This window comes from Schistocerca piceifrons, chromosome 2 (assembly GCF_021461385.2).
Source record: "Schistocerca piceifrons isolate TAMUIC-IGC-003096 chromosome 2, iqSchPice1.1, whole genome shotgun sequence".
Taxonomy (NCBI): Eukaryota; Metazoa; Arthropoda; class Insecta; order Orthoptera; family Acrididae; genus Schistocerca; species Schistocerca piceifrons.
This window is the reverse complement of record NC_060139.1, coordinates 715861513-715887733: the sequence shown is the minus strand read 5'-3', so window position 1 is coordinate 715887733 and position 26221 is coordinate 715861513. Positions and strand designations below refer to the sequence as shown.

At 41.7% G+C, this 26221-nt stretch overlaps 1 protein-coding gene across 1 annotated transcript in view; it reads left to right on the top strand.

Annotated features, from left to right (window-relative positions):
- Positions 1 to 26221, top strand: part of LOC124777888 (cubilin-like) — a 1273816-nt gene that overhangs the window by 1073742 nt on the left and 173853 nt on the right. Inside the window, exon 6 of the mRNA XM_047253433.1 lies at positions 19673 to 19880. Coding sequence (XP_047109389.1) covers positions 19673 to 19880 — 208 coding nt within the window. The remainder of the gene's footprint in view (positions 1 to 19672; positions 19881 to 26221) is intronic.

Genomic DNA, 26221 nt, shown 5'->3' with positions numbered 1-26221 from the left:
CCTCTCACTGTTTATTTATTTCGGTTACATGCCGTAGTGACACAAACAACTCCTTTTCCCTGCATACTGCCACTCGTTTTACATCGTGCACAGCTACTCTATGGAGACCTCTTAACCTGAAGACACATTCCCATGATTATTGATAGCTATCGGTTTCCGCATCAGCAACAAAGTCACCACCTTTCAGTTAGTCACTGGCATCCATACTTTCATTACTGACAGTAAGTACTGCATCATGCGCTCTTTTTTTAACCACTGTATTCATTAAGTTATATTTATGAAGTGATTTAGTCCTTAAAGTCAAGGTGTGTACACCGAAAATGAATAATTCTTTCCCTTCAATGCATTTTCGCATATAACTTTTACTGTCATCCTTCGTAGATTCCCTATCTCCAGAGGTTCTCACAGTGCTTCATCTTTATCTTCGAAAAAAATACTACAGACCTATTGCACACGTGTAGCATTGCTCTTCAATTTTCTTACAGACTTATAGTTTCTGACATTTGATGTTATAATTACAGCCATATACAGAAATTCTGTTACTTTATTTTCAACTGTTTTCAGAGTCCACTTTCGATAATCGAAATAATATATGTGTACCAACTACCCGAGCCTTTTTGTTTAGATTGGTGACTCAGACGCACAGAGATCATTGGCCTATTGACATCGCTATCCATACTAGTGATGTCATCAATCTACTAAGTGATATAATCATCCCTATCACTGGGAAGCTATGCCCCCTTCTGCTCCCACTCCTTATCTGCAGCGTCATAGCGAAGTATCAAAAATAAAATAGTCACCGGAAAGTTCATGATGGCGGGAACAGCACAACTGAGTTAGAGAAAAATTCAAACCGATGTGCTTCTCTTCCCATCTGCAACCAATCGCAGTCCAGTACACCTTATGTCCAGAAAATCAGAGAGCAGTATTAAAAATGAAAAATCCAAGACAATGGAAATAGCCAAACTGTGTTAATAGGAATATCCTTCTCCCTTTCCCCTCCCCCATATCTCCAACCAATCGTAGCCCGTTATTAAAAACCTAAGATGATGGAGCGAGAGCAACTGTGCTTTATGCCTGACGGACTCTCCACCTTCCAACAAACCAAAGTGTGATATTTATATGATATACGAACATGGTGTCAGATTACATTGTTTCTAGCATACACTTCCCCTTCTTCTCCTCTCTGTACCCAACCAATCAGAATGTAGTAATAAAAATAACGCCAAATAAGCAGTAAAAAATTATGTAACTCTCAGCATAGAGTCAAATATATTATTTCCGAAAGACACTTATCTCTGGTATAAAAATATTATCAATTTACATTATTTATGTACACATATATACCTCAAATGTAACATTAAAATGATGTATAAATATCATAACATGTTACATTATTTACATACACATACTTTCCTCTGCCATAAAATTAAAATTCCTCCAACATCAAAGATATATATTATATACATAAAATAGAGCGCACACACACTGTGTAGTGTTCCACCTCCCTCTGCTCTCCTTCCTCTAAGCAAAGTTTAGTATTAAAATCAAACAGCCAATTACAATGTAGCCCCATCTGGGCTGTGCTCAAAAGTATCACACACGTCCCTTTCCTCAGCTCCAATCAGAGCATAGTTCTTAAATGAAAAAGTCGATTACAATGTATCTCCACGTAGGCTGTGCTCAAAATTATTGTGTAAAAAGTGACGAACTATGCTTTTATTTACTTACCCCCCAAAAATTGTTTATGGATTCCTTTACAAGTTGCGTTAGTACATTTCATTCTAAGCTATATATCGTTTCCTACGAAATATTACAATGAGTGTATAAATAATAATATAAATGTATAATATATAAATAAATAATATAAATAATTAAAGACCAATGTTTCCTTATGAAATATAATTAACAAATTTAGTGCTATGTAATTGCTGACCCAAGAGTTTTATTTTTAAGTACTATTCTGCAAACCTGACAAACATGATATAAAATCAGCTGTGGTTTTACGTCCCATCTGTTTACTGTCGCCAACAGACGGCTGCACTGGTAAAAACATTAAACATTAAATCTTTGTACCGTAAGTATCTTATCTTACTGTCACCACGGATGTCTGCACTGGTAAAAAGAGTGTCCTAAATTAATAATTTTCCACATCTATGATGCTACTCAAATATCACACTATTCTTTCCAAGTCTATAATGGCTGCAAAAATTCTTCTGCACTGTGAGAAAAGTGCAATGTTTACATCATAATGTTAATTTTCACATATAATTATAGTTGTCAAATTAATGCCTAAAACATGATTGTCAACTTCAAAATAAGTACTCCAGTGTTGTTTCCATGTCAAAATAGTTGCAAATAATGGTTGAAATTACAAGTTCAGCTTGTGGATCAGTTTCATAAAACTATCCTGATCAGGCTTATAACAGCAGAACATACCTGATAGCTAAAACGCGACGCTAAGGAGGCAATCACACAAGTAAACCGATAGTCTGAATGTAATTAATTGGTCCTACTGTTGATATATCACAATACACTCTGAATTTTAATACTTTCGCATTTAAATTGTTCTCAACCAACATTGTTGAAGGGATAAAGATAATGCATCATGTTATACATTAAAAAATATAACCAATGATACTAATTAACAATTATGATATTATTACAAATGAAAGAAGCCTACTGGGGATTTTGTACAGAAAAAAAAACGTTTGACCAAGTTTACACTCAGAACTTAAGGTGCCAAAGCTCTTTAAATGGGTTAAAGGCCACATTTCCTACAATCAATAATTAAATAACATCATAATCTAAAAAAAATATGCGATACAGAAAACATAGCAAAATACAAACAAACAGCATATTAGGAAAGAAGACTGTTTTCAACTTTAGGAAAAAAGATGATGTTTATTACGATATATCATTTAAGCTGCTGAATAGCACGATTTCTTTATAGACACCTTACATGACGACCCAAGACACTAACAGAGAGATGTGACATCTCCGAAGACAATATTAGAGTCGAGATCTCTAAACCAAATAAAATTATTTATCAATTATGGTATTATTGATAGTATATGTGAGATTTCACACTCTTTGCAAGCCCAATGAAGCTTGAAATTAAACATACGAAAATCTACGGTGTCTGCGCAACTTACTAAAATACACACAGCCTGCATTCTCATCATTATGTAAGCGATCTCTATTCCCTCCTAGATGTCCACCATCCCACGTAAGTGTCCATAACGCCTGACACCTAATGCCTAGTGCCACAAACTTCTCTTCAGAATGACTGCACCATAAACATCGTTCACTTACTTCCACTGAACGTTAAAAAGCAGTAATCGTGCTACATATTAGCCCTGAATGCTGACTGTGTGTATGTGTCGTGAATGACAGCTACTGGAGGAAGAAAAGTATATTTCCTCTGTAATAGATGCTTTATCCCTCATAAACTGATGCATGAGAACTATTTAAATGTGGAAATATTTAATTTGAGGGTGTATCGTGACCTACAGCATGAGTAGGCCTAATTAATTACATTCAGACTGTGACTTTGCTTTGTGCATGCTTGCCTGCTCAGGATTGTATTTTAGCTAACATACATGAAGCGCCCAATAATGTGTAAGGCCTCCAAGACCACGCATAACTGTCGCAACATGACATGGCAAGGACTCGACTAATATCTGAAGTATTGTTGGAGGGAAGTGACACCAAGAATAGTGCAGGGCAGTCCATAAATCCGTAAGAGTACGACAGGGTGGAGATCTCTTCTGAACGGCACATTGCAAAGCATCCCAAATATGCTCAATAATGTTCATGTCTGCGGAGTTTGATTGCCAGCGGAAGTGTTTCAACTCAGAAGAGCGATCCTGTAGCCACACTGTAGCAGTTCTGAACGTGTGGAGTATCACATAGTTCCACTGAAATTGCCCAAGTCCGTCGGAATGCACAATGGACATGAATGGACACAGGTGATCAGACACGTACGTGTCACCTGTCGGGTTCGTCCCATATCACTTCACTGCCCACGCCCCACACCATTACAGAACCTCCACCAGCTTGACCAGTCCCTTGCTGACATGCAGGGTCCATGGATTCATGAGGTTGTCTCCATACACATACATGTCCATCCGCTCGATACAATTTGAAACGAGACTCGTCCGACCAGGCAACATGTTTCCAGTCATCAACTGTCCAAAATGTGTGTTGAGGGGCCCAGGCGAGGTGTAAAACTTTGTGTCGTGCTGTCACCAAGGCTATACGAGTGGGCCTTCGGCTCCGAAAGAACATATCTATGATGTTTCGTTGGATGGTTAGCACGCTGACACTTGTTGGTGGCCCAGCATTGAAATCTGCAGCAGTTTGCGGAAGGGTTGCGCTTCTGTCACGTTGAACGATTCTCTTCAGTCGTCTTGGTCCCGTTCTTGCAGGATCTTTTCCCCGCCGCAGCGATGTCGGAGATTGCTGTTTAACCCGATTCCTGATATTCACGGTACACTCGTGAAATGGTCGTACGAGAAAATTCCCACGTCATCACAACCTCGCGTCCCATCGCTTGTGCGTCGACTATAACACCACGTTCAAACTCATTTAAATCTTGATAACCTGCCATTTTAACAGCAGTAACCGATCTAATAACTGCACCAGACACTTGTCGTCTTATATAGGCGTTACCGACCGCAGCGCCGTAATCTACCTGTTTATGTATTTGAATACGCATGCCTATACCAGTTTATTTGGCACTTCAGTGCATATTTTCTGCTGCCTGTCAGGACAGTTTTACAACATCGATTCCTTAGGCCTATCTCCTAATGTAAACTATTATATTTAACTATTTAAGCATGTAAATAGCATCGTTACACTTACTTTGGAGTTAACAAATATGTTTAGGCATAAATTTGACGACTTTGTATATATGTGGAAACTAACATTACAATAATTGCACTTTCTTTACATTGCACGAACATTTTTGGAAACATTTTAAAATGAGACTTGGAAAAAATACTGAGACATTTGATGTTTATATTAATATTGCAGCCGTGTGTTTGTGACTTTAAGTAACTGGGGCATAAAAGAGCACAGTTGATTTTATTTCGCATTTTTCAGGGTTTGCGGAATTGTATTTGAAGTAAGACTCTTGCTTGACGGTTACATATTACTACTTTGTTAATTATATTTTACTAGCAAAAAATTGATTTTGAGGTATTTATAGAGATACTGTTTCCTATATTCCATAGCAAGTGATATATAGGTTCGAAAGAAATTTACCGATGGCACTGGTGAACCAGTTCATAAACGTGTTTTTATGTCAGTAACGAAAGCATAGTTCATCTTTTTTCACGCAGTTCAGATACTTAGACATATTTTTTTATAAATGTTTCGGATATTTTTGAGTACAGTTCAGATGGAGCTACATTGTAATTGACTGTTTCATTTAAAAAAAAAACTCTGATTGGAGAGAATAATGGGAGGTGGGTGATATTTATTGATAAATAATTCACATCATTCAGATACTTTTGAGCGTATCCCAAAGGCGGCTACATTGTAATTAGATCTTTCTTCTATTGGGCTCCTATTTGAGGAATAAGATGAGAGGGAAAGGATATAAAGCGTAATTGGTCTGTTTACATCATCTAGCAGCCTTAATACTGCTTCATGTTTGCTTGGAGCTAAGGAGGGAAGGGAGCATGACTTGATGCGTACATAAGAAATAATGTAATTAGACGCCATATTCATGCATCATTTTAATAATACGCTCTGATTGGTTGTAAAGAGGATGGTGTGTGGTATTAAGCACAATTGGTCTATTTACATCAACCTGGATTTTTAATACTGCACTATGATTGACTACTGAAGATAGGAGGGAGGAAAGGGGAGGGGGACAAGGATTTTTAAGAATCATTTTTCAGAATAATTATCCTGATTAACAAAGGCAAAACAAAATGTGAAAAAGAAACACTAACAAAAGGAAAGCATGTCTCTTGAGTCTGTAACATTAGTCTCCTACCTCCGGACAGACAAGTGTTGTAATGTTATTTGCGTCATTAGCTGGTAAAATGTGTTTGTAACAAACGACCCCATCCTTAAAAATCGAAAGCAGTATTCATACGCTAGTAAAGATTACAGGGAGCAATAGTACACACTGCGTAGTGATGTGTGAGTTGCTTCGTGCAATGGCAGAGTATAGCGCGGCACCACGTTCCCAGCATGCAAACAAAAAATTGATACAGAACCAAAAACATCGACCCTAATTGTCTTTTTTGGGGAATCATATTAGTTTTTGATGATGTTAACTACAATTTGGTCAAAGAATAAGGGGAAGACATTTCATGTTTGTGAATCACTGAACGTTCTTACGTGTAGTTTCTTCATTCCTGTCTTCATACGTGTGGCCATGGTGGCCTTAATTTCTGTTCAGTTACACAAGAATTTTCAAATCTGTTTTCCCAACTACGAGAAATCGATATTTATTTTCCCGTATACATTCCTTTTTATTCACACGAAACTTCGATAGCTATATTTTTTCTTCTAATTTTATTTTCAGCCAGAAATGTAAACTGCAAGGAAATTCTTCAGGTATCTTTCTTTTGGCAATGACGTTTTTGATCTCATATCATTTCCGCTTGCAGCACTAGAAATTTCTTGATGAAGAACAGGACTAGATATCGCACCATTAATGTTTATTTACCTTCCTCTCGCTAAACGTATTCCTGCATATTACGAGTAAATACGCGTTCCTCTTACTAACATCTACATCTACATGATTGCTCTGCAAATCACTGTTATGTATCTGGCAGAGGGTTCAGAGAACCACTTTCAGACTATTTCTGTAGCATCCCACTCTCTAACAGTACGTGAAAAAATGAACACCCAAATCTTCCAATATGAGCTATGATTTCCCTATTTTATTACGTTCGCGATTTCTCCATATCTAGGTAAGAGCCAATAAATTATTTTCGCGTTCGGCAGAGAAGGCTGGAGATTGAAATTTCGTGAACAGATCTCGCCACAAGGAAACACGCTTTTGTTTTAATCATTGCCGTCCCAGCTCGCGTCTCATAACCGCAGTATTCTCTCCCCTATTTCACCATGATACACAACCGGCTGCCCTTCTCTGAAGTTTTTCGTAGTCCTTCGTCAACCCTTTCTGGTAAGGATGCCGTACCTCGCAGCAGTACTGCAGGAGAGGTTGGACAAGCATAGTGTAGGCAGTCTCTTTAGTATACCTATTACACTTTCTAAGTGTCCTGCCAACAAAACACAGTCTTTGGTTCGCCTTCCTCACAACATTTCTCATGTGACGATTTAAATATAAATTGTTCGTATCTGTAGTCCCCATAAATTTTTATTATTAACTTGCAACCGAAATTTAACGGAGATCTTTTTAGGACTCACGTGGACGACCTCACATTTTTTATCGTTCGGCGTCAAGTGACACTTCTCGAATGGTACAGATATCATGTCTAAATTATTTTATAATTTGTTTTCATCTTCTGATGACTACTAGATCGTAAACGACAGCGTCATCTGCAAACAAATTAAGAGGTGTGATCACATTGTCTCCCAGTCGGGAATACAGAACAGTGTACGGCCTATAACACTTCCTTGAGGAACGCCAGATATCTGTTGATTCAATGATTTCCTGTCAGTAGCTACAAACTGTGTCCTTTCTGGCAGGAAATCACGAATACAGACTTACAACTGAGACGATACCACACAGGCACAGAATTTGATCGACTCACGTAAACATTACTAGTGAAATACATTGCGTCAGAAAACGTGTAGAGCTGCAACTCTGGGTGATATTTAGCCAAAAACAGCAGTCTCAAGGGGGAAGGACAATGAAAAGCATAGTTGCAGACGCTATTTTCGAATGTAAGGAAAATCATACGAAAAATTCTCCCACTGGCATTGATTGTTTCAAATGAATAAAACGAAGCAACTACGGCAAAATAAATATGCAATTTTAGCGGTTGCAAAGACGGATTACAGATACTTTCTATTAATCGTCCTTTACAGTCAGTTACACAAGAAAGTGCACGCCATAATTTTAAATGTAACGCCTCGAATATGTACTCAATGTGCTTTTGCACAGCGTATAGATAAACAGTGTGATAGCTGAATGTTTTGTTTTCTCGGCTGCAGTTTAAAATGAGCGCAAAATATATGAAGCTGAAAAAATGTGCAGTATTGATCAAAAATGCCTTCTGAGGTCCGTTAAGAAGCTATTTGGTTCGAACGAGACAAACTGGCTGCCTGAAGAGGATAATGATTCGAAACGTCGCAGCCGTCTCTGTCCATCGTGGAAACAGGACAATGGTGAGTCCACCATGGGTCTCCGGGTCTGCAGGGTCTCCGGATGCAAATCCGATCGCAATGTTTGGTCGTATATTAAGATGAAGCTTAAAGGAAAGCCAATATATACTTGGAAGCAGCTGTGATATAAAATCAGGACAATATGGAGATCGTCACGGAAATAATATGCAGAAAATATCGTAAAAAGCATGCCAAAAAGGTGACAAGCTATAATCGATAATAGGGGTGATTTAATAACATGTATTTTCGTGTAAACATATATTTATAATTGTGTCTTTTATTTCACACAGACAAAGGCGTACACTTTCTTGTGAAACTGACTGTATTTTGTTCCTCCTTCAGTTTTCATCTCATTATTATACAGGTCAAAACAACTAGGGCTTCATTCCACATAAACTGATAAATCTTTCAGACTATGTTGCGTCTGGGAATATCAGTGTACAACTACTCAATACTGCCACAGCAAGAGGGAAAAGACCGCACCGTTTATCTGGGCAAGTCATAGAAGAAGCGTGTCGCAAGAACTCCAGTGTTCCGCTGAAACAGGTGCGGTAGACGTCATACACTATGTAATCAAAGGTATCCGGACACCTGGATGAGAAAATGACTTACAAGTTCGTGGCGCCCTCCATCGGTTATGCTGGAATTCAATATGGTGTTGGCCCACCCCTTACGCTTGATTACAGCTTCCACTCTAGGGGGTGCTGGAAGGTTTCTTGGAGAATTGCAGTCCATTCCCATTTGGAATTCCTGAGTGATGGTCTGGATAGAAGTCAGCCCATTACACATTACCACCCTTTTCAACTGTCAGCGGTTTCTGTCAGTCAACAGACGGGATCGGCCTGTACGGTTTTGAGCTGTACGTGTTCCTTCACATTTCCACTTCACTATCACATCGGAAACAGTGCGCCTAGGGATTTTTAGGAGTGTATAAATCTCGCGTACAGACGTATGACGCAAGTGACACAAAATCACCTGATCACGTTCGACGTCTGTGAGTTCCATGGAGCGACCCATTCTGCTCTCTCGCGATGACTAATGACTACTGAGGTCGCTGATACGCAGTACCTGGCAGTGGGTGGCAGCACAATGCAGCCAATATGAAATACGTATGTTTTGGGGGTGTCCGGATATTTATAATCACATAATGTACCTAGTGCGCAAACTAAAACATGTCGGACGATTCACGTAGAATGTAAGGAACAGGATAGCACAAGGAAAGAGGCAATTCCTTCCCAATATAAGTCTACTAGTGGCAAAAACAAAGCTGAAGTTGAGAAAGAAATATCTTGGAATATATGTCTAGTGCACAGCATTGCATGGAGACGAAAAATGGATTGTGGGGAAACCTTAAATGAAGAGAATCGAAGTATTAGTTTTACAGAAGTATGCTGAAAAGTGACTGGACTGATAATAAATGAGGAGGTTCTCTGCAGAAACGGCGGGGAAAGTACCTAATACGTGGGTAAGACTCACTAGAAGAAGGAAGAAAAATCTATGAAATTGAGGATTAAGAAATATGAGAGGGCTCGACGATATGCATTTAGCGCTTCTAAACGTTCTGGCATGAAGTTGGTATGAATGTGTTCGCATGCAAGTCCACAACACACCACAAGTAGTTGTTGGAAGGCAGCAAGTATCCGACCATACATAATCAGGACGTCATCGATGTATCGGTCATGCGCGAAGCATTTGTGCAAACAAGGTGAGTTGTGGTAACTTTATATGATGAAATAAGGCTTGCACATTGGCGCCGTATGGGACCGAGCATTGTCCTGCTGAAATGGGGCATATGCAGTGACCTGTAGGAAGTGCAGTATACCTGGCTCCCAAAGTTCTGCGATGTAGCAGTTGATGTTCTCAAGGCCCACAACGCGTAGAAGCTGAAAATGAATATACTACACGACAAGAGTTAACTGGAGAAATTTTTTCTAGTTGTCACAATTCTCACAAACTTTAGAGTGCAGTAAGAGATAAAGTTCACAGGGTACACAAAAACTGAAAGTGAAAACTGCCATGGGTGAAAATATACGATGATAGAATAACAAACTTTGTAGTAAACATGGATCCGAAAACTAGTTGTTTGTGAGATAATTTCGAATATGTATGTGAGCGTGCTGAAAAGTAATGCCTCAAAATGTTTGTGTGAAAATTCTTAAAACTTTTTAAACTAAAAAACTTATTAGCCTTGTACATCTTTATTCTTCATATCTACATATTTACTTTTCAACATAGTCACCCTGGCGACGAGGACATTTCTCCCTGCGAGACATCAGTTTGTTTATATCGTCAATGTAGAATCTTTGACTTTGTTGACGTCATGTCTACCAGCATCGCTTCATCACTATCAAAGTGAAGTCGCCGAAGTTGTTCTTTGAGTTTTTGAAACAGATGAAAACCGAATGGGACGAAGTCGGCACTGCATAGAATATAATAGATGACAGTGAAGTCAAGGTGTTGGATTTTTGCAGATGTCGGAACGCTCGTATGTGGTCTGGCATCGTCATGCTGAGAGAGAGGATCGAACTCTTCGACACTTGATTACAGCACGCTGTTTCTCACGCACCACGACGTTACACCTTACAATTCGGATTCCTCTAGCGGCAGAGGGCTGCAAATATGTAGACAAGAAAACTAAAGATGTATAATGTCAATAGTTTTCGTTTTATTTTTAAAAAATCGAAGAGTTTTCATGTAAAGTAATCAGAGACATTAGTTTTCTGCACATCCCCGTAGCTGCGAGCCACCTCTTACTTCAGTAAAAAATATTGTTCTAGTTGGTACAAATAAATTCAAAATATCAAATTATCGATTAAGTCTGCTGCAGATCCTCGTCCGAGCGTCTGACAGGTATCATCGACACTTTAAGGTCCTTTTTAGTGACCGAATGCGTGGTAATCGCTTAGGGGAGAGATCAGAACTACAGGGCTGATGCTCGAATGTCTCTCACTCCACATAACTTCTGCTTCGAGACAGTCGCGTCACGAGGGCGTGCATTATCATGAAGCAGCAGAACCCATTATCCACAACGATGGTTTTCGACAGACATGCTACCCCAAACATTTTCTCCATTCTCCGATGGGTACCTACCTGTGTTTGTCCTTTGTCAGGCAAGAGAAGAATAACTGCACGTTATCTGGTAGTACCACAGCCACAGTTCACGTGACAACATTTACCGTATGCAAGTCGGAAAGAGAGAAATGCCACTGTACCCCTTGCCTACCTGCATCGGAGTCGCGATAAGTTGCATATATGAGTACACGGCAGCAACTACCTCAAAAGGGAACGCTTTTATCACCATTTATCCATATTTGACATTGTCGCTCCAAGACTTTGCTGACTGTTGTGGAGCTACTGCAGATTAATGGGATGCACGCTAGCGATGTGCTCCCGTTTTCTTTCAGTTGTTGTGTAGGTACAAAGCTTATAACGCACGTTTAATTTGTTTGTTGCTGTAACCAGTCCTTTGGTACTTGTCTCCAGGCGCTTCAGTTCATTTGGAAAGCGCTGTCTTGGCCGCAGAGGATCACGCTCTGAAAACAATTGCGCGTGATGATGATGTTTGGTTTGTGGGGCGCTCAACTGCACTGTCATCAGCGCCCGTACAGAGTCCCAATTTTTTCGCAGTCTAATCTATCCACTGTCACGAATGATGATAATGATGATGACAACACAAGCACCCAGTCCTCGGGAAGAGAAAATCCCTAACCCGACCTGGAATCGAACCCGGGACCCCGTGATCCAGAGGTAGCAACGCTAGCCGCTAGACCACGAGCTGCGGACACAATTGCGCGTGAAACACCTTTACGATGAGAGTTTTTGCAAAATGCTGCAGGCGTATGGATAACAAACCACCTACGCTCTGTCAGTGAACGAGGCCGATGAATACGCAGTGAAAGGTGCTGAGCACTCACCATGGCTACACTAACTATGAGCAAAATTTCAAAGGCGGAAAGAACGAACATCCGCGAGTTACTTGACGATCGAGATTTGGTCATACTATCGACTAATAAAGATGTTGCTTCTGCTCTCATCGCATGACCAGGAAATTTATGGACTTCTCCGTGAAGCGGCGTACAGGAAAATGGAAGGAGATCCAACAAGTCGCTCTAACATAAAAACCGTCTTTTCGTGTTACATTCCAAGCGGAAATCGTAAATTAATCTCGAACCACGAGCTCCCGCACCGCCATGACTGTATGGTGTGCCAAAGGAGCACAAAGAGCGCTTTCTGTTTTGGAACATAGTCAGCTATACAAGAGCATTAACATACGGCTTGGACAAACAGTAAACTGCTCTCCTAACTCCAGTAGTGGGAAAACGCTAGTATCACATCCGTAGATCCGTTCATTTTGTACAACATCTATATAACTTCGCCTCAGTGATAGTGACCTGTTAATTAGTTTTGACTTACTGTATCTCTTCACCAAGTTACCACTAAAGGAATCAATGGAACTGATAATAAATTAAATCATTTTCAACTTTGTGTTCAACTCAGTTTTCTACCTGTTCAAAAATGGCTCTGAGCACTGTGGGACTTAACATCTATGGTCATCAGTCCCCTAGAACTTAGAACTACTTAAACCTAACTAACCTAAGGACAGCACACAACACCCAGTCATCACGAGGCCGAGAAAATCCCTGACCCTGACGGGAATCGAACCCGGGAACCCGGGCACGGGAAGCGAGAACGCTACTGCACGACCACGAGCTGCGGACTCTACCCGTTCAATAGAATAGATGGACGGCGTCTCCACTGGTTGTCCTCTGTCACCGGTTGTAGGAAATCTGTTCCCGCAAGAATTCGAGATTAAGGCCCTTGAGTTAGTGCCGTTTGGCCACATGAACGGGACAGCTTAGGTGAATTTCTCCACGAATTTCTCGCTCTACCCCCAACATACAAATTATCATGGAGTTAGATCAGGATGGCGTCCTCCACCTTCTGGATGTCCCAGTGCCGACCTTTGAGACCGAGCGGTTCTAGGCGCTTCAGTCCGGAACCATACTGCTGCTACGGTCGCAAGTCCGAATCCCGCATCGGGCTTCGATGTGTGTGATGTCCTTACGTAACTTAGGTTTGAGTAGTTCTAAGTTCTAGGGGACTCATGACTTCAGATGTTAAGTCCCATAGTGCTTAGAGCCATTTCAACCATTTTTTTGATGTCCCAGTGAAACGGAAACCAGATGGCAAGCGGGGACAGTGTGCGCGCAGAAAACGTATACACACTATGAATCTGTATCTACGAAGTTCCAGTAGTAACTGTAACTCCCAGTCTGAAGGCATTTTATGCACACTTTCTCACAGGGAGCGAGCCATCTACGACCGAGACAGCCGAACTGTCACAGGAAGAAGCAGATAAGTAGTGCGGTTACAGAGGTTATACCTAGTCAACAACAGAAAGAAAAAGAGGAGCTCAAAGCACTATCGTGCATTCTGTTTCTTAGCAATACCTTCCGAAAAGTCAGCAGAATTTTTGAGCGACGCGATGTCAAATAGGTATTTCGACCACCGCCTGAAACCTAGGAAGTACTAAGTTCTGTGAAGTGTGGTCTAGCCCAGTGGTTCCCAACATTCGTGAGACCATTACCACTGAGTGCAATATGATATTACCTAGAGCCCACTACCCTCCCCAACCGTCTTCTTTGAACACTTTCATCTTTAAAATGACGGAAGATAAACAATATTTAGTTTTTCTAGATGTTTTTAAACCACATACTAACAAGTCAACGACACAATCGGTACAGTTTATTCCTAACAGTCTCCTTTTTTTTGTGACAGATGATGCTTCCTCGGCATCACTCCTTTTCCTAGTGTCAAGTCATTCATCCACTTCCTGCAGCGCCATTTAAAATCAACAAAACTAGAATGTGTGCGATAGAATTAGACCTACAGTTTGTAAATATAATAATAATAATAATGATATTTTGTTGGTCCTGCGGTAGTCTAATAGCCATTACACAGGATGATTCAGGAAGATACGCAAATATTTTAATATGTTATTCTACAAGAAAAAGTAAAGGAAAACGTTCGTATAAACATTGGTCCGCAAATGTTTAGTATGGGAGTTACGGCTAATAAAAGATTTTGCCTGAAATTTAGCAACTTCGCTAATATGAAGTAATCGCAGAACTGTACGAGGTTAAAGGAAAGCACGATTTCTAATTATTTTGTTGTTATTGATCTGTTGAATCGAATAAAACTTGCCAAAGACGTTTATCTGCAGTAGTTTTCCAGAACATCCAGAGAAGCAAAGAAGTAATTGCGTAAAATTTTTAATATATTAACTACTTGGCCCAAGCTGTTTTTTTTTTTTTTTTTTTTTAATTTCAGACAATTGCTCGAAGTTTTCAACAGAAGTTTTAGCGAATTTAATTTTGAAAAATGATGGTAATAACGTTAACTGAAGCAGTATGAATGTGTCAGATAATCTGCTTTTATTAACACCATAGCACACGTGAATTCATGTTAAACCAGAAAAAACAAATCTCAGTGTTAAGGAAGTTGTACAGTGTACATACAGTTTCACAGTACTTTCACAATAAATTTTGAAAAATGTCTCCACAGAGTACAATGCATTTAGCTGCACGTGTATGAACAGATTGTGTTGCTCGCTTCAGTTTCACGTGGTTGTTCTTTATTTCTTTGCTTATCTGGTTGTTCTGGAAAACTACTGAAGATACACGTCTGGGGCCAATAACAACAAAATAAATGGAAATCGTGCTTTACTTTAACCTCGTACAGTTTTGCAATGGCTTCATATGAGCGAAGTTGCTAGATTTCAGGCGAAATCTTTTACTAGCAGTACATCCGTTACTAAACATTTGGGGGAGGGGGGGCTATGTTTATATGAACTTTTTTCTTTAGTTTTACTTGTGGAATAAGATACTGAAATATTTGCATATCTTCGTGAATCACCCTGTATAGTTGCTGTTGTACTCTCAGTTAGTTTACTTATTGATGCGAAGTAAATAATGATTCCATTTCTGTGAGAAATATCTATAACTCGGAAAATGCATTTTAATGAGATGTTTAAACAATTGTGTTGTATATATCTCAATTTTTCTATCATGGACGCACGCTGCAAAGTATAAAGTATGTGTACAGGGGGAGGACTATCTGAAGAAGATGATGTTCATACGTTCATTTCACATGCTGAAACCTCCACCACATTGTGTAGCGTGGTAATGCGGAATTAGGAAAAAAGTAATTATTGTAACTTACGTAATCAGCATTAGAGTATTACGAAACTGTGATAATAGTAACGATCTTTTAAAAAATAATTGAGTTTCGTGGCCGAAACAGAATTAAAAGTTTTTGTTCACCCCTTAGAAAATTACATTTTACCCACGAGGGGTTAACTACCCACACCTTAGGAACCAGTGGTCTAGGCTTTTGCAAACCAGAGGTCTACCAAATTCCCTGCCAAAGAGGCAAGGACCACATTTGGGAAACAGTACACACAGAAGAAGAGAGGTGCTGTGAACTTAGACGCAACACTGTATTACGCTAGACCACGAAATCAGCCGTGGTCAACCATGGGATAAAAACTGGTCATGCTATAGATTACAACAGAAGCAACCTTTTTCTTTTGAGATTGCGCAATTACAGAGGGCAATTGCAGAGGCCTTTGAAGTTAGGGTCGAAGATGGTCTGATTAACATAGATAACGACCTATATCTGAGTCATGAGAGGAATTCTGCACAGTGCTAAGAATAAGTAAAGAGTTCCCGTATAGTGAGGCCCTCATACGGCGGCTATGAGGTATTGAATGGAGGTGGTACTTGGCAGCCCATCACCTCCACTCCACAGCGCCGTGTTGCGCGGACAACGAAAGGAGCGGAGTGGTGGAGGAGGTAAGGGTCATTGTACATAAGACGTCGACAGGTGCATAGCAGCATGAGGAAAGACGATAAGCGCTGACAGTGCCCCGTCACAATCGACGAATTGACTACGGAGTATGAGGTCGACAGGAAGGCCAGAATCGAAGCTGTCCTGGAATAAGCCCAGGGAAGATTTATAACTGTCCTGCAAACTGAGATGGAAGCAGCATATCACGGGAAGCAGACGAGCGGCAGATATCAGAGATGCGTACACACGTGAGGACCTCCCCAGACACGCGAAACCTGCTATCGGAGGAACGTACAAAGCAGACAGAACTATCGGCCCGACCTGTGCTGACCAACAAAGAGGCGGAGACTGATGAACTAGTCACTCCAAGCGGAATTCTGAAAACCCCAAGAGAGACTTGCTCTCATCTTAGAAAACGACGAAAACAACAAAAGCGGTACAACAATCGAACATGACTTCAACCACACGACGAGGCTGGCACACACTCTGCGAAAAGAAGGCGTCAATAGCAGCAGTTCTGGTCCGTGTTTTAGGAGATTTATTCTGGCTGTAAGTTAAATGTACTTTAAGAAGAAGAAAAAAAGGAAAAGAAAACGACGCATCACGAAGGGATTATCCGAAAGGGACCGAAATCAATAGATGTGGCGTACATATACAGTCAAACAAATGATTACAATTTCAGAAAAATTGGGTAATTTATTCAAGAGAAAGAGCATCACAATTTGAGCAAGTCAGTAACGACTCTGAATCTTATGCTACCGCTTACTCGCATTGGCATTGACTGATAAACTTCTCGGATGTCCTCCTGAAGGATATTGTGCCAAATTTTGTCCACTTCACGCGTCAAAATCCCGAAATTATCCAATTCATCTGATACCGTAATCCTCTGTTTATCTATACACGTACATACATGGAACGATTTCCGTCCCATTCGGATAATTCCTTCGTTGTGTGTCTTTTTTGTCATAGAGTGTATATGAACCGTCCCCAGCAACACCCTCCAAATAAATTCGCAGTTGAGAGACATAAAAACCCACCCTTCATCACAGAAGTAACAATAAAGATGCGAACATAACCACATACCACAAAACCTGAAAACAGCAGTCACGATGTTCTCAAACAGCGCGCCCTCCTCTCTAAGAGGAGGGGAGAAAAAAGCAGAGCAGCACTCATCAGGAACCTCGGAATCACCTGAAGTCTGTCTGCCGAAATATCATGGCCAACTTACGACGTGATCTTATAGCTTCATGGACAGGAAGTCGGGAATGGAAGACGGATACGCTTAATCAAAGACATCTCGTCTAAAACACTGTGCAAAGGAAGTAATTTTAAAAGTTAAATACACATGATAAACGTTTCAAACAAATTTAGGAACACTGAAAAATATCCGATGATAACAAAACAGTTTACGATGTAGTTCAACAGCTATGTTAATATTCATTCCATTCCTGAAAAATATGGAAAAGGTTGGGAAGAATCCTTTGGTGGTGACTGACAGGCTGTGATCAGTTTCAACGATAGATTACAGAATTCAGTATATGATCTGTAGCATTCAGAACCTGACTTCATGATGGTTAGACCTTGTAATCGATATCTGCCTAGACTTAAGATAGAGTTTATTGGTGCAGACAGGAATCTTTTTCCATGAAATGGATAGCTCGACCACCTGCAGCTTGTAACTGCAGTACTTCATCTGTGTACCTCTGTGCTGTAACAGTATTCCTCCCTCTACAAATGAATGACAATAGGCTCTTTCAGCCCACTGTTTAACATACATCCACATAACGACTGTTTCACCATGAAGCTGGTCTATTTCCACGATGCTCTATGATTATACTGCGTATCGCATTCAACAAGAGAAAGTGGCACAAGAACGACTCTCATAGTTGATGGAGAATTATATGAGAAGAGTACATTCCTCCATTCATACATGGTCCATTCTCGATAGTGTTGTATAGGCAATGAAATGGCCCATTTCTACACTTCTGTGCCAGAAACTACATACCATCGGCGTTTGATATACAGACCAACAGCCTTGAACTCTGCAGAGAACCTTTTTACGTCATCTTTGTATTCGTTGCGCAGTTAAGGCCATATATTGACCTTGTGCTGCAGTTGTTCTAGGTCGCTCTTTTTACTTCTTTAAGTCAAAAGTCTTTTGGCTGATTTGATTCACTTCTCCTTCGTTTCCTGTCTTGTTCTGATTTGTTCACCCTTACGTAACTTCCACATCCAACATGTATATAACTGGTTTGTATATCCTGGTCCGTTTCTGCCCCCACTGTTTCTTCCGACAACTGTTCCTTCCAACGCCTTATTAACTATTCCTGGATGCCGTAGCAGAAGTCCCACTATCCTTTCGGTCCTTCTAGTGAGGGTTTTCCGTAGGCGTCGTCCCTCACCTATTGCTTTTAGTAATTCTTCATTTCGTACCTTATCCGCCCTCTTGATTTCTTACATTCCTCGTTAGCACCAGACATCAAATGCATCCCGTCTATTCTCCAGTTTCCCGATAGTCTGTATTTCACTTCCATTCAATGTTGTGCCCTAGACGGACATTCTCAGAAGACCCTTCTTCGAATTAATGCCTAGGCTGTTACTTGGATGCGTGAGTTGATAAATGCAACAAGTATGGGACAATCAGCGTATCTGCCTCCGCTACCTTCAAAAATGTGTGCATAATGGTCTCCTGGAAGTCCCATGATATGCCTCCAATCTCATAAAATCAGCACATTTACTTGGGTAATAGTTTGGCTGTCGTTTCGCTCAACGAGTTTTGAATTTCCAAAGGAATATTACTTACCCTTTTTTCCTATGTCTTATAAATCGACGCCCATTTCTTGTATCAGGTCAGCAGACACCTTCACCTCACAGTTGTTCTCAATGTACCGTGGGATTGTTGATTGAAGGGGGTGATGCTTAAAGGCAGTCTAAGAGGAATGGTGCCAGGTCCAATCCGCCTACAGTTTCAGTAACTTGGCCCACTTTCCTACCACTGTACAATGAAAAGTTCCTGTGTTTACGAACTGTTGCCAAACACATAAAATGGCACTTTCTTTGGCATTCAGTTCCGCTGAGACCTCACTGTGTGTTTCCAAAGAGCCTGAAGGCAGGGGTAAGAGGCTAGGAGTCCTATGCACTGTTTTCCGTTATCGTTGAAACATGGTTTTTTGAAGGAGAGGGTATTCCTTTCCCAAACAGGTATCGCAGTTCTAATTTTTGGGGTCATTTACAGATTTTGCTAAACTTTATTCTCTGTGTTTCCCAAATATGCGTAACTTCTGGACATTGCAGTACAGTACCAGTATCGATTAATAGCTTAGTTTTACATGCTATGATAAGTCTCTAGCTTTAGCATCTCACTGTTTTTATCTGCGTTTTAAGAATGGAGCCGTGACCTTGGGTGTACTGTAGATGTGTTGTTGAGCCCAGAAATCCGAGCAGCTTACTGCGTGTACTTGGCCGACGCTCGACGCACAGCGAGGTGAAGCGTGGCGTGGTGTTGCAGCCCAGTACGAGATCGGGACGCCGATTCCCGACTCGCCGTGCAGCTTCACGGTGCACGCGTCAAGCAAGCGCCAAGGCGAGATCGTGTCGCCCACGTACCCGGGCGCCTACCCCAAGGAGCTCTACTGCAGCTACCTGTTCCTCGGATTCTCCTCGCAGCGGGTGCGCATCGAGTTCCGCGACTTCGACCTCTTCTTCGGCGGCCCGCAGTAAGTACTCTCTACAAAGTCACATTTCTTGCCTTTCACTTCTCTCCTGTTCTTATCCAACAAATCTTCTCTAACTTAGTGACAAGAGCCCACGAGCTTCCGCCCAACACTTCATAGCCATTGCCAATACATAAAAAACGACTTGAGTCTGAACAATCACCTTGTGGTGCTGCAGTTCTTCTTGGTATGTCTGTACTTGCTACGAAATGGGAAGAGGAATTCCGCCTTATGCCAGACACCTTTTTTTTCTGTTTTGTTTCACCCAGACATGTTTCAGCATATTTTGTGCAATCTTCTGTGGCTTATTTTTTTTATTTTTTACCTTACATGATACTATTGGACATTTATTTTGGTAGCTATTCTGCTAAACAATCTACAACTTCTCATGGTTTTGATATTGTGGTGCTTTCTCACATGTTGTTGGCGAAGTGAATAGGCAGATTTCGTGACCAAAGTTTTAGCCACCATTAAGTGTTGCTGTGTGAATGGCGGCGAAAACTCTGCCTGTGTTTTGAAAAATCGTAGACAGTGCAGTGTCAAGCGACCATAGATCACGAAATCTGCCTATTCACTTCACCAACAACATATGAGAAAGCACCACAATATCAAAACCATGAGAAGTTGTAGACTGTGTAGCAGAGTAGCTATCAAAATAAATGTTCAATAGTATTATGTAAGGTAAAAAATTAAAAAAAAGAACCCACTGAAGGTAGCACATAATGTGCTGAAACATGTCTGGGTGAAACAAAACAGAAAAAAGGTATCTTGCATAAGGCGGAATTCCTCTTCCCCCGACAGGAGTTTGGTTTACAGTATCGTTCTTATAGAGTATCCCAAATCACTAGGGCCAAAATTAAACGTGCGATAAATGATCCTAAACTGAGTACTTTGAGATAAGGGACCAATGATCAGAAACAGATATTTCTGACAGTATAAGGTCTTGGATGAGCAATCCATCTGAGGCATACACGCTAAAAATATGTCAACAATGCGCTGGTCCACCTCTGACCCTATCAAGCAGTTATTCGACTTGATAATGATTGATAAAGTTACTGGAGCTCATCCTGAGGATATCGTGTCAAAATTCATCCAATTGGGCATTAGATGTCAAAATCCCGACATGGCTGCTGAGCCCTGCCCATACTGTTCCAAACTTCTCAATACTGGGGAGAGATCCGGCGACATTGCTGGCCAATCTAGGGTTTGGTAAGCACGAAGAGTGTCGCTCGCTATACTGCCCAACAAATAGGAGTAATTCTCTGAGGTGCCATTTCCCTATTTCTTTTCACAGCGGGACCGCTGCCCACCGCTTGCCCACGATGGCAAGCCATCCTCGGCTTTCATTTCAACACGAAAATGCCCGCCCACACACGGCAAGAGCTTCTACTCCTTGTCTTCGTGCTTGCCAAATCCTACCTTGGCCAGTGAAGGACATTTGGAGCATTATCGACAGGGCCCTCCAACCATCTCGGGATTTTGATGAGCTAACGCGCCATTTGGATAGAATTAGGCACGATATCCCTCAGGAGGACATCCAATAACTCTCATACGATACTGCAGTGCCTGTGTTATTCCGAATTACAATGCAAAGGTTCTTTGGACATTCGTAGTGCCACGCGGGATTAGCCGTGCGGTCTGAGGCGCTGCAGTCATGGACTGTGCGGCTGGTCCTGGTGGAGGTTCGAGTCCTCCCTCGGGCATGGGTGTGTGTGTGTTTGTCCTTAGGATAATTTAGGTTAAGTAGTGTGTAAGCTTAGGGACTGATGGCCTTAGCAGTTAAGTCCCATAAGATTTCACACACATTTTAACATTTTGACATTTGTAGTTCTGAATAACACAGGCACTGCAATATCATATTTGTCCGCCGACACCGGGCAAGCGACTTTCATGTAAAATGTATCTCATTTACGGGAATATGCATAGTGGTAGTACGAGTATAAGTTATAGCGCATGGTTGACAACATACACTATGTGTTCAAAAGTATCCGGACACCTGGCTGAAAATGACTTAGAAGTTCGTGGCACCCTCCATCGGTCATGCTGGAATTCAGTATGGTGTTGGCCCACCCTCAGCCTTGACGACAGCTTCGACTCTCGCAGGCATACGTTCAGTCAGGTATTGGAAGGTTTCTTGTGGAATACCAGCACGTCCTTCAAGGAGTGATGCACTGAGGAGAAGTATCGATGACAGTCGGTGAGGCCTGACACGAAGACGGAGTTCCAAAACATCCCAAACGTATTCTGTAGGATTCAGGTCAGGTCTTTGCACAGGCCATTCCATTACAGGAATGTTACTGTCGTGTAACCACTCCGCTACAGGCCGTGCATTACGAACAGGTGCTCTATCGTGTTGAAAGATGGAATAGCCATTTCTGAATTGCTCTTCAACAGTAGGAAGCAAGAAGGTCCTTAAAACAACAATGTAGGCCTGTGCTGCCACGCAATACAACAAGGGGTGCAAGCCGCCTGCATGGTAAACATGACCACACCACAACACCATCACCACCTCCAAATTTTTCTGTTGGCACTACACACGCTGGCAGATGATGTTCACGGGGCATTCACCATACCCACACCCTGCCATCGGATCACCACATTGTGTACCGTGATTAGTCACTGCATACAACGTTTTTACACTGTTCAATCGTCCAATGTTTACGCTCCTTACACCAAGCGAGGAGTCATTTGTCATTTACCAGCATGATGTGCGGCTTATGAGCAGTCGCTCGTCAGGAAATCCAAGTTTTCTCACCTCTCCCTTTACTGTCATAGAACTTGCAGTGGATCGTGATGCAGTTTGGAATTCCTGTGTGACAGGTCTGCCTATTACACATTATGACCCTCTTCAACTGTCGGCAGTCTCTGTCAGTCAAGAGATGAGGTCGGCCTGTACGCTTTTGTGCTGTACGTGTCCCTTCACGTTTCCACTTCACTAACACATCGGAAACAGTGGACCTAGGGAGTTTAGGAGTGTGAAAATCTCGCGAACTGACGTATGACACAAGTGACACCCAATCACCTGACCGCGTTCCAAGTCCGTGAGTACCGCAGAATGTCCCGTTCTGCTCTCTCACCAAGTATAATGTCCGTCCCCGGTAGCTGAGTGGTCAGTGCGACAGACTGTCAATCCAAAGGGCCCGGGTTCGATCCCCGGCTGGGTCGGAGATTGTCTCCGCTCAGAGACTGGGTGTTGTGTTGTCCTAATGATAATCATTTCATCCCCATCGACGCGCAAGTCGCCGAAGTGGCGTCAAATCGAAAGACTTGCACCAGGCGAACGGTCTACCCGACCATGTATAATGACTACTGAGGTCGCTGATATGCAGTACCTGGCAGTGGGTGGCAGCACAATGCACCTAATATGAAAAACGTATGTTTTTGGGGGTGTTCGGGTACTTTCGATCACACAGCGTACATTTGGGTCTGGCCGTGAGTCGTGCGGGGATAACTACATGGTAAAGCGACCGCTCGCGATAAGCGGGAAATTTGAGTTCGAGTATCGCCCGGCACAAATTTTCACTGTCGTCATTCCATTCTTCAGCTGATGGTTGTCCATATTCGCAATTACGAATACAGTTGATGTATCCAGTGACTGTATCAATCAATGGGAAGCCGAAAAACTGCTTGCATGAGGGCCAGAGGTGGACCGAAGCGTTATTGACTAGCTTCGTCTGTGAAGATCTTTATCCTGAATAGATCATCCAGATTTTCTGTACATGTGCATAACATCTGCCTACTTCCTCCACTTCCGGATAATTCCTTTATGGTGCGTTTATCGTTTTTTTAGTGTAATTTTAAACTGATTACAAGTTCTCTGACCGTAGGCTTTCGCGGCCAGATCTGATTTCAATAAAATTATTTTGGGTGTGTCATCTGATCAGTAATGTGATGAAACTTGTTATGCTCCTCTGATATGCTTGGCGTCTAAATAAATGCGGCAGGAAGACAACTCCGACGCTTACTGCGCATTAGTGTGATCTACCAGCTATCAGCAACAGCTGTGAACAGCCACGCATTCTGGTCATCTTGTCTAGCAAACAGGCTCTCTAGTGAGGCCGTGAAACTGTCAGAACAATCCGGCCAATCGCTGATAAATTTATAGAATAGTGTAATGGGCGACAAAAGCACGTGGCCTACAGAGATCGTATTGTCAACTGCTACAAAACACAATGTAATCTGCTTCCGACTCAGCACCTTCGTGAACAGCCAGATGTTACTATAGAAGGAACATCAATGTTCCCTGAAGTCGAACATTTTAAATTCTTAGGACTGACGGTAAAACGAAACTTTCTTGGACTGTTCCTGAGCCCGCATCTCGTGGTCGTGCGGTATCGTTCTCGCTTCCCACGCCCGGGTTCCCGGGTTCGATTCCCGGCGGGATCAGGGATTTTCTCTGCCTCGTGATGGCTGGGTGTTGTGTGCTGTCCTTAGGTTAGTTAGGTTTAAGTAGTTCTAAGTTCTAGGGGACTGATGACCATAGATGTTAAGTCCCATAGTGCTCAGAGCCATTTGAACCACTGTTCCTGAGATTATGTGCAAAACTGCATACGGCTGTCTTCACTGCAACTATGGGTATAAGTCACCCTGAAATCAGAACCTGATTTATTTTTTCTCACTTCCACTATATTATCTCCCATGGCAATACATTTTGAGACAACTACGTGCAATCACAATGAATTTTCTCAGCCAAGAAAAGCATCAACAGGAAGATTTGTGGAAATATATTGAAAACGTTTACTTTGCTTCTTTTTAGTTTATATTCCATGGTAAATTTCTCTTCGGTAGCACCAGTGTGCTACATTTAACTTCCTAAGTTAATCAATTATTTAACTGATTTGTTCTTTGGAGCTTCACAGAACATTACGGAAAGGAAATACTATTCATGTAATTCAAAAATATTTTTGCATTCATTGGGCGATTTTCTTTTGCTGAGGCCTTACTTCATGATAACAGAGTGTAGCATATTTAGATAAAATAACTATGGGAAAGACATTTATTAAGAGTACGACCTTTAGATTTATTGAACTACTCGAAGTTATCCGTCACTGGCCGGATTTCTGGGACAGTTTCACAGCCTAATTCGGGACTTTTGCTTGTAAGAGGAGATGGTCAGAATGTGTAGCTGAAAGTGTCTATTGTTGGTAACCGGAGCATCGAACTAAAGCGCAGTAAATATAACAATATAATTATCTTTTCTGTAAAATGTTTCATGTTCTTAAACATTAGTTTGGTGGTTTGTAGGCTAGCGCTGTGTATATTAAATGTAACTGCCAGTGAAGGAGATACCCATCAGCCACATTTCGTTTGTTTATAAATAAATGTTTCGAGATGCTAAGGTTCATCTTCAGGTTATATAAACGAATCATGTGCAGTAAATCTTGTTCCACCCACTGCAACACTGGCATCTGTTGTATGTTCTCTGAAACACTACCAGGATAAAGATAAATGATACACAGATTTTATTTGAAAGTGAGCCACAGAACTCGAAACATCGAATCATAAATGTAATAATGTGGAAGAAATGGAAGGTGACAGTTTAACGACCAGACGACGACGTCGTTACAGGTGGATCATAGATGGACTAAAATAAGGGAGAACATCTTGCTTGATCTTCTGAGAGAAACCATCTTGGTGTCCGTTCATGTTTGTCATGTTAAGCAGGGAAGTAGCAAATACACTTCATAAAAACAAAATTTACTATAGTCGAAATTCTCGTAAATACACTCCTGGAAATTGAAATAAGAACACCGTGAATTCATTGTCCCAGGAAGGGGAAACTTTATTGACACATTCCTGGGGTCAGATACATCACATGATCACACTGACAGAACCACAGGCACATAGACACAGGCAACAGAGCATGCACAATGTCGGCACTAGTACAGTGTATATCCACCTTTCGCAGCAATGCAGGCTGCTATTCTCCCATGGAGACGATCGTAGAGATGCTGGATGTAGTCCTGTGGAACGGCTTGCCATGCCATTTCCACCTGGCGCCTCAGTTGGACCAGCGTTCGTGCTGGACGTGCAGACCGCGTGAGACGACGCTTCATCCAGTCCCAAACATGCTCAATTGGGGACAGATCCGGAGATATTGCTGGCCAGGGTAGTTGACTTACACCTTCTAGAGCACGTTGGGTGGCACGGGATACATGCGGTCGTGCATTGTCCTGTTGGAACAGCAAGTTCCCTTGCCGGTCTAGGAATGGTAGAACGATGGGTTCGATGACGGTTTGGATGTACCGTGCACTATTCAGTGTCCCCTCGACGATCACCAGTGGTGTACGGCCAGTGTAGGAGATCGCTCCCCACACCATGATGCCGGGTGTTGGCCCTGTGTG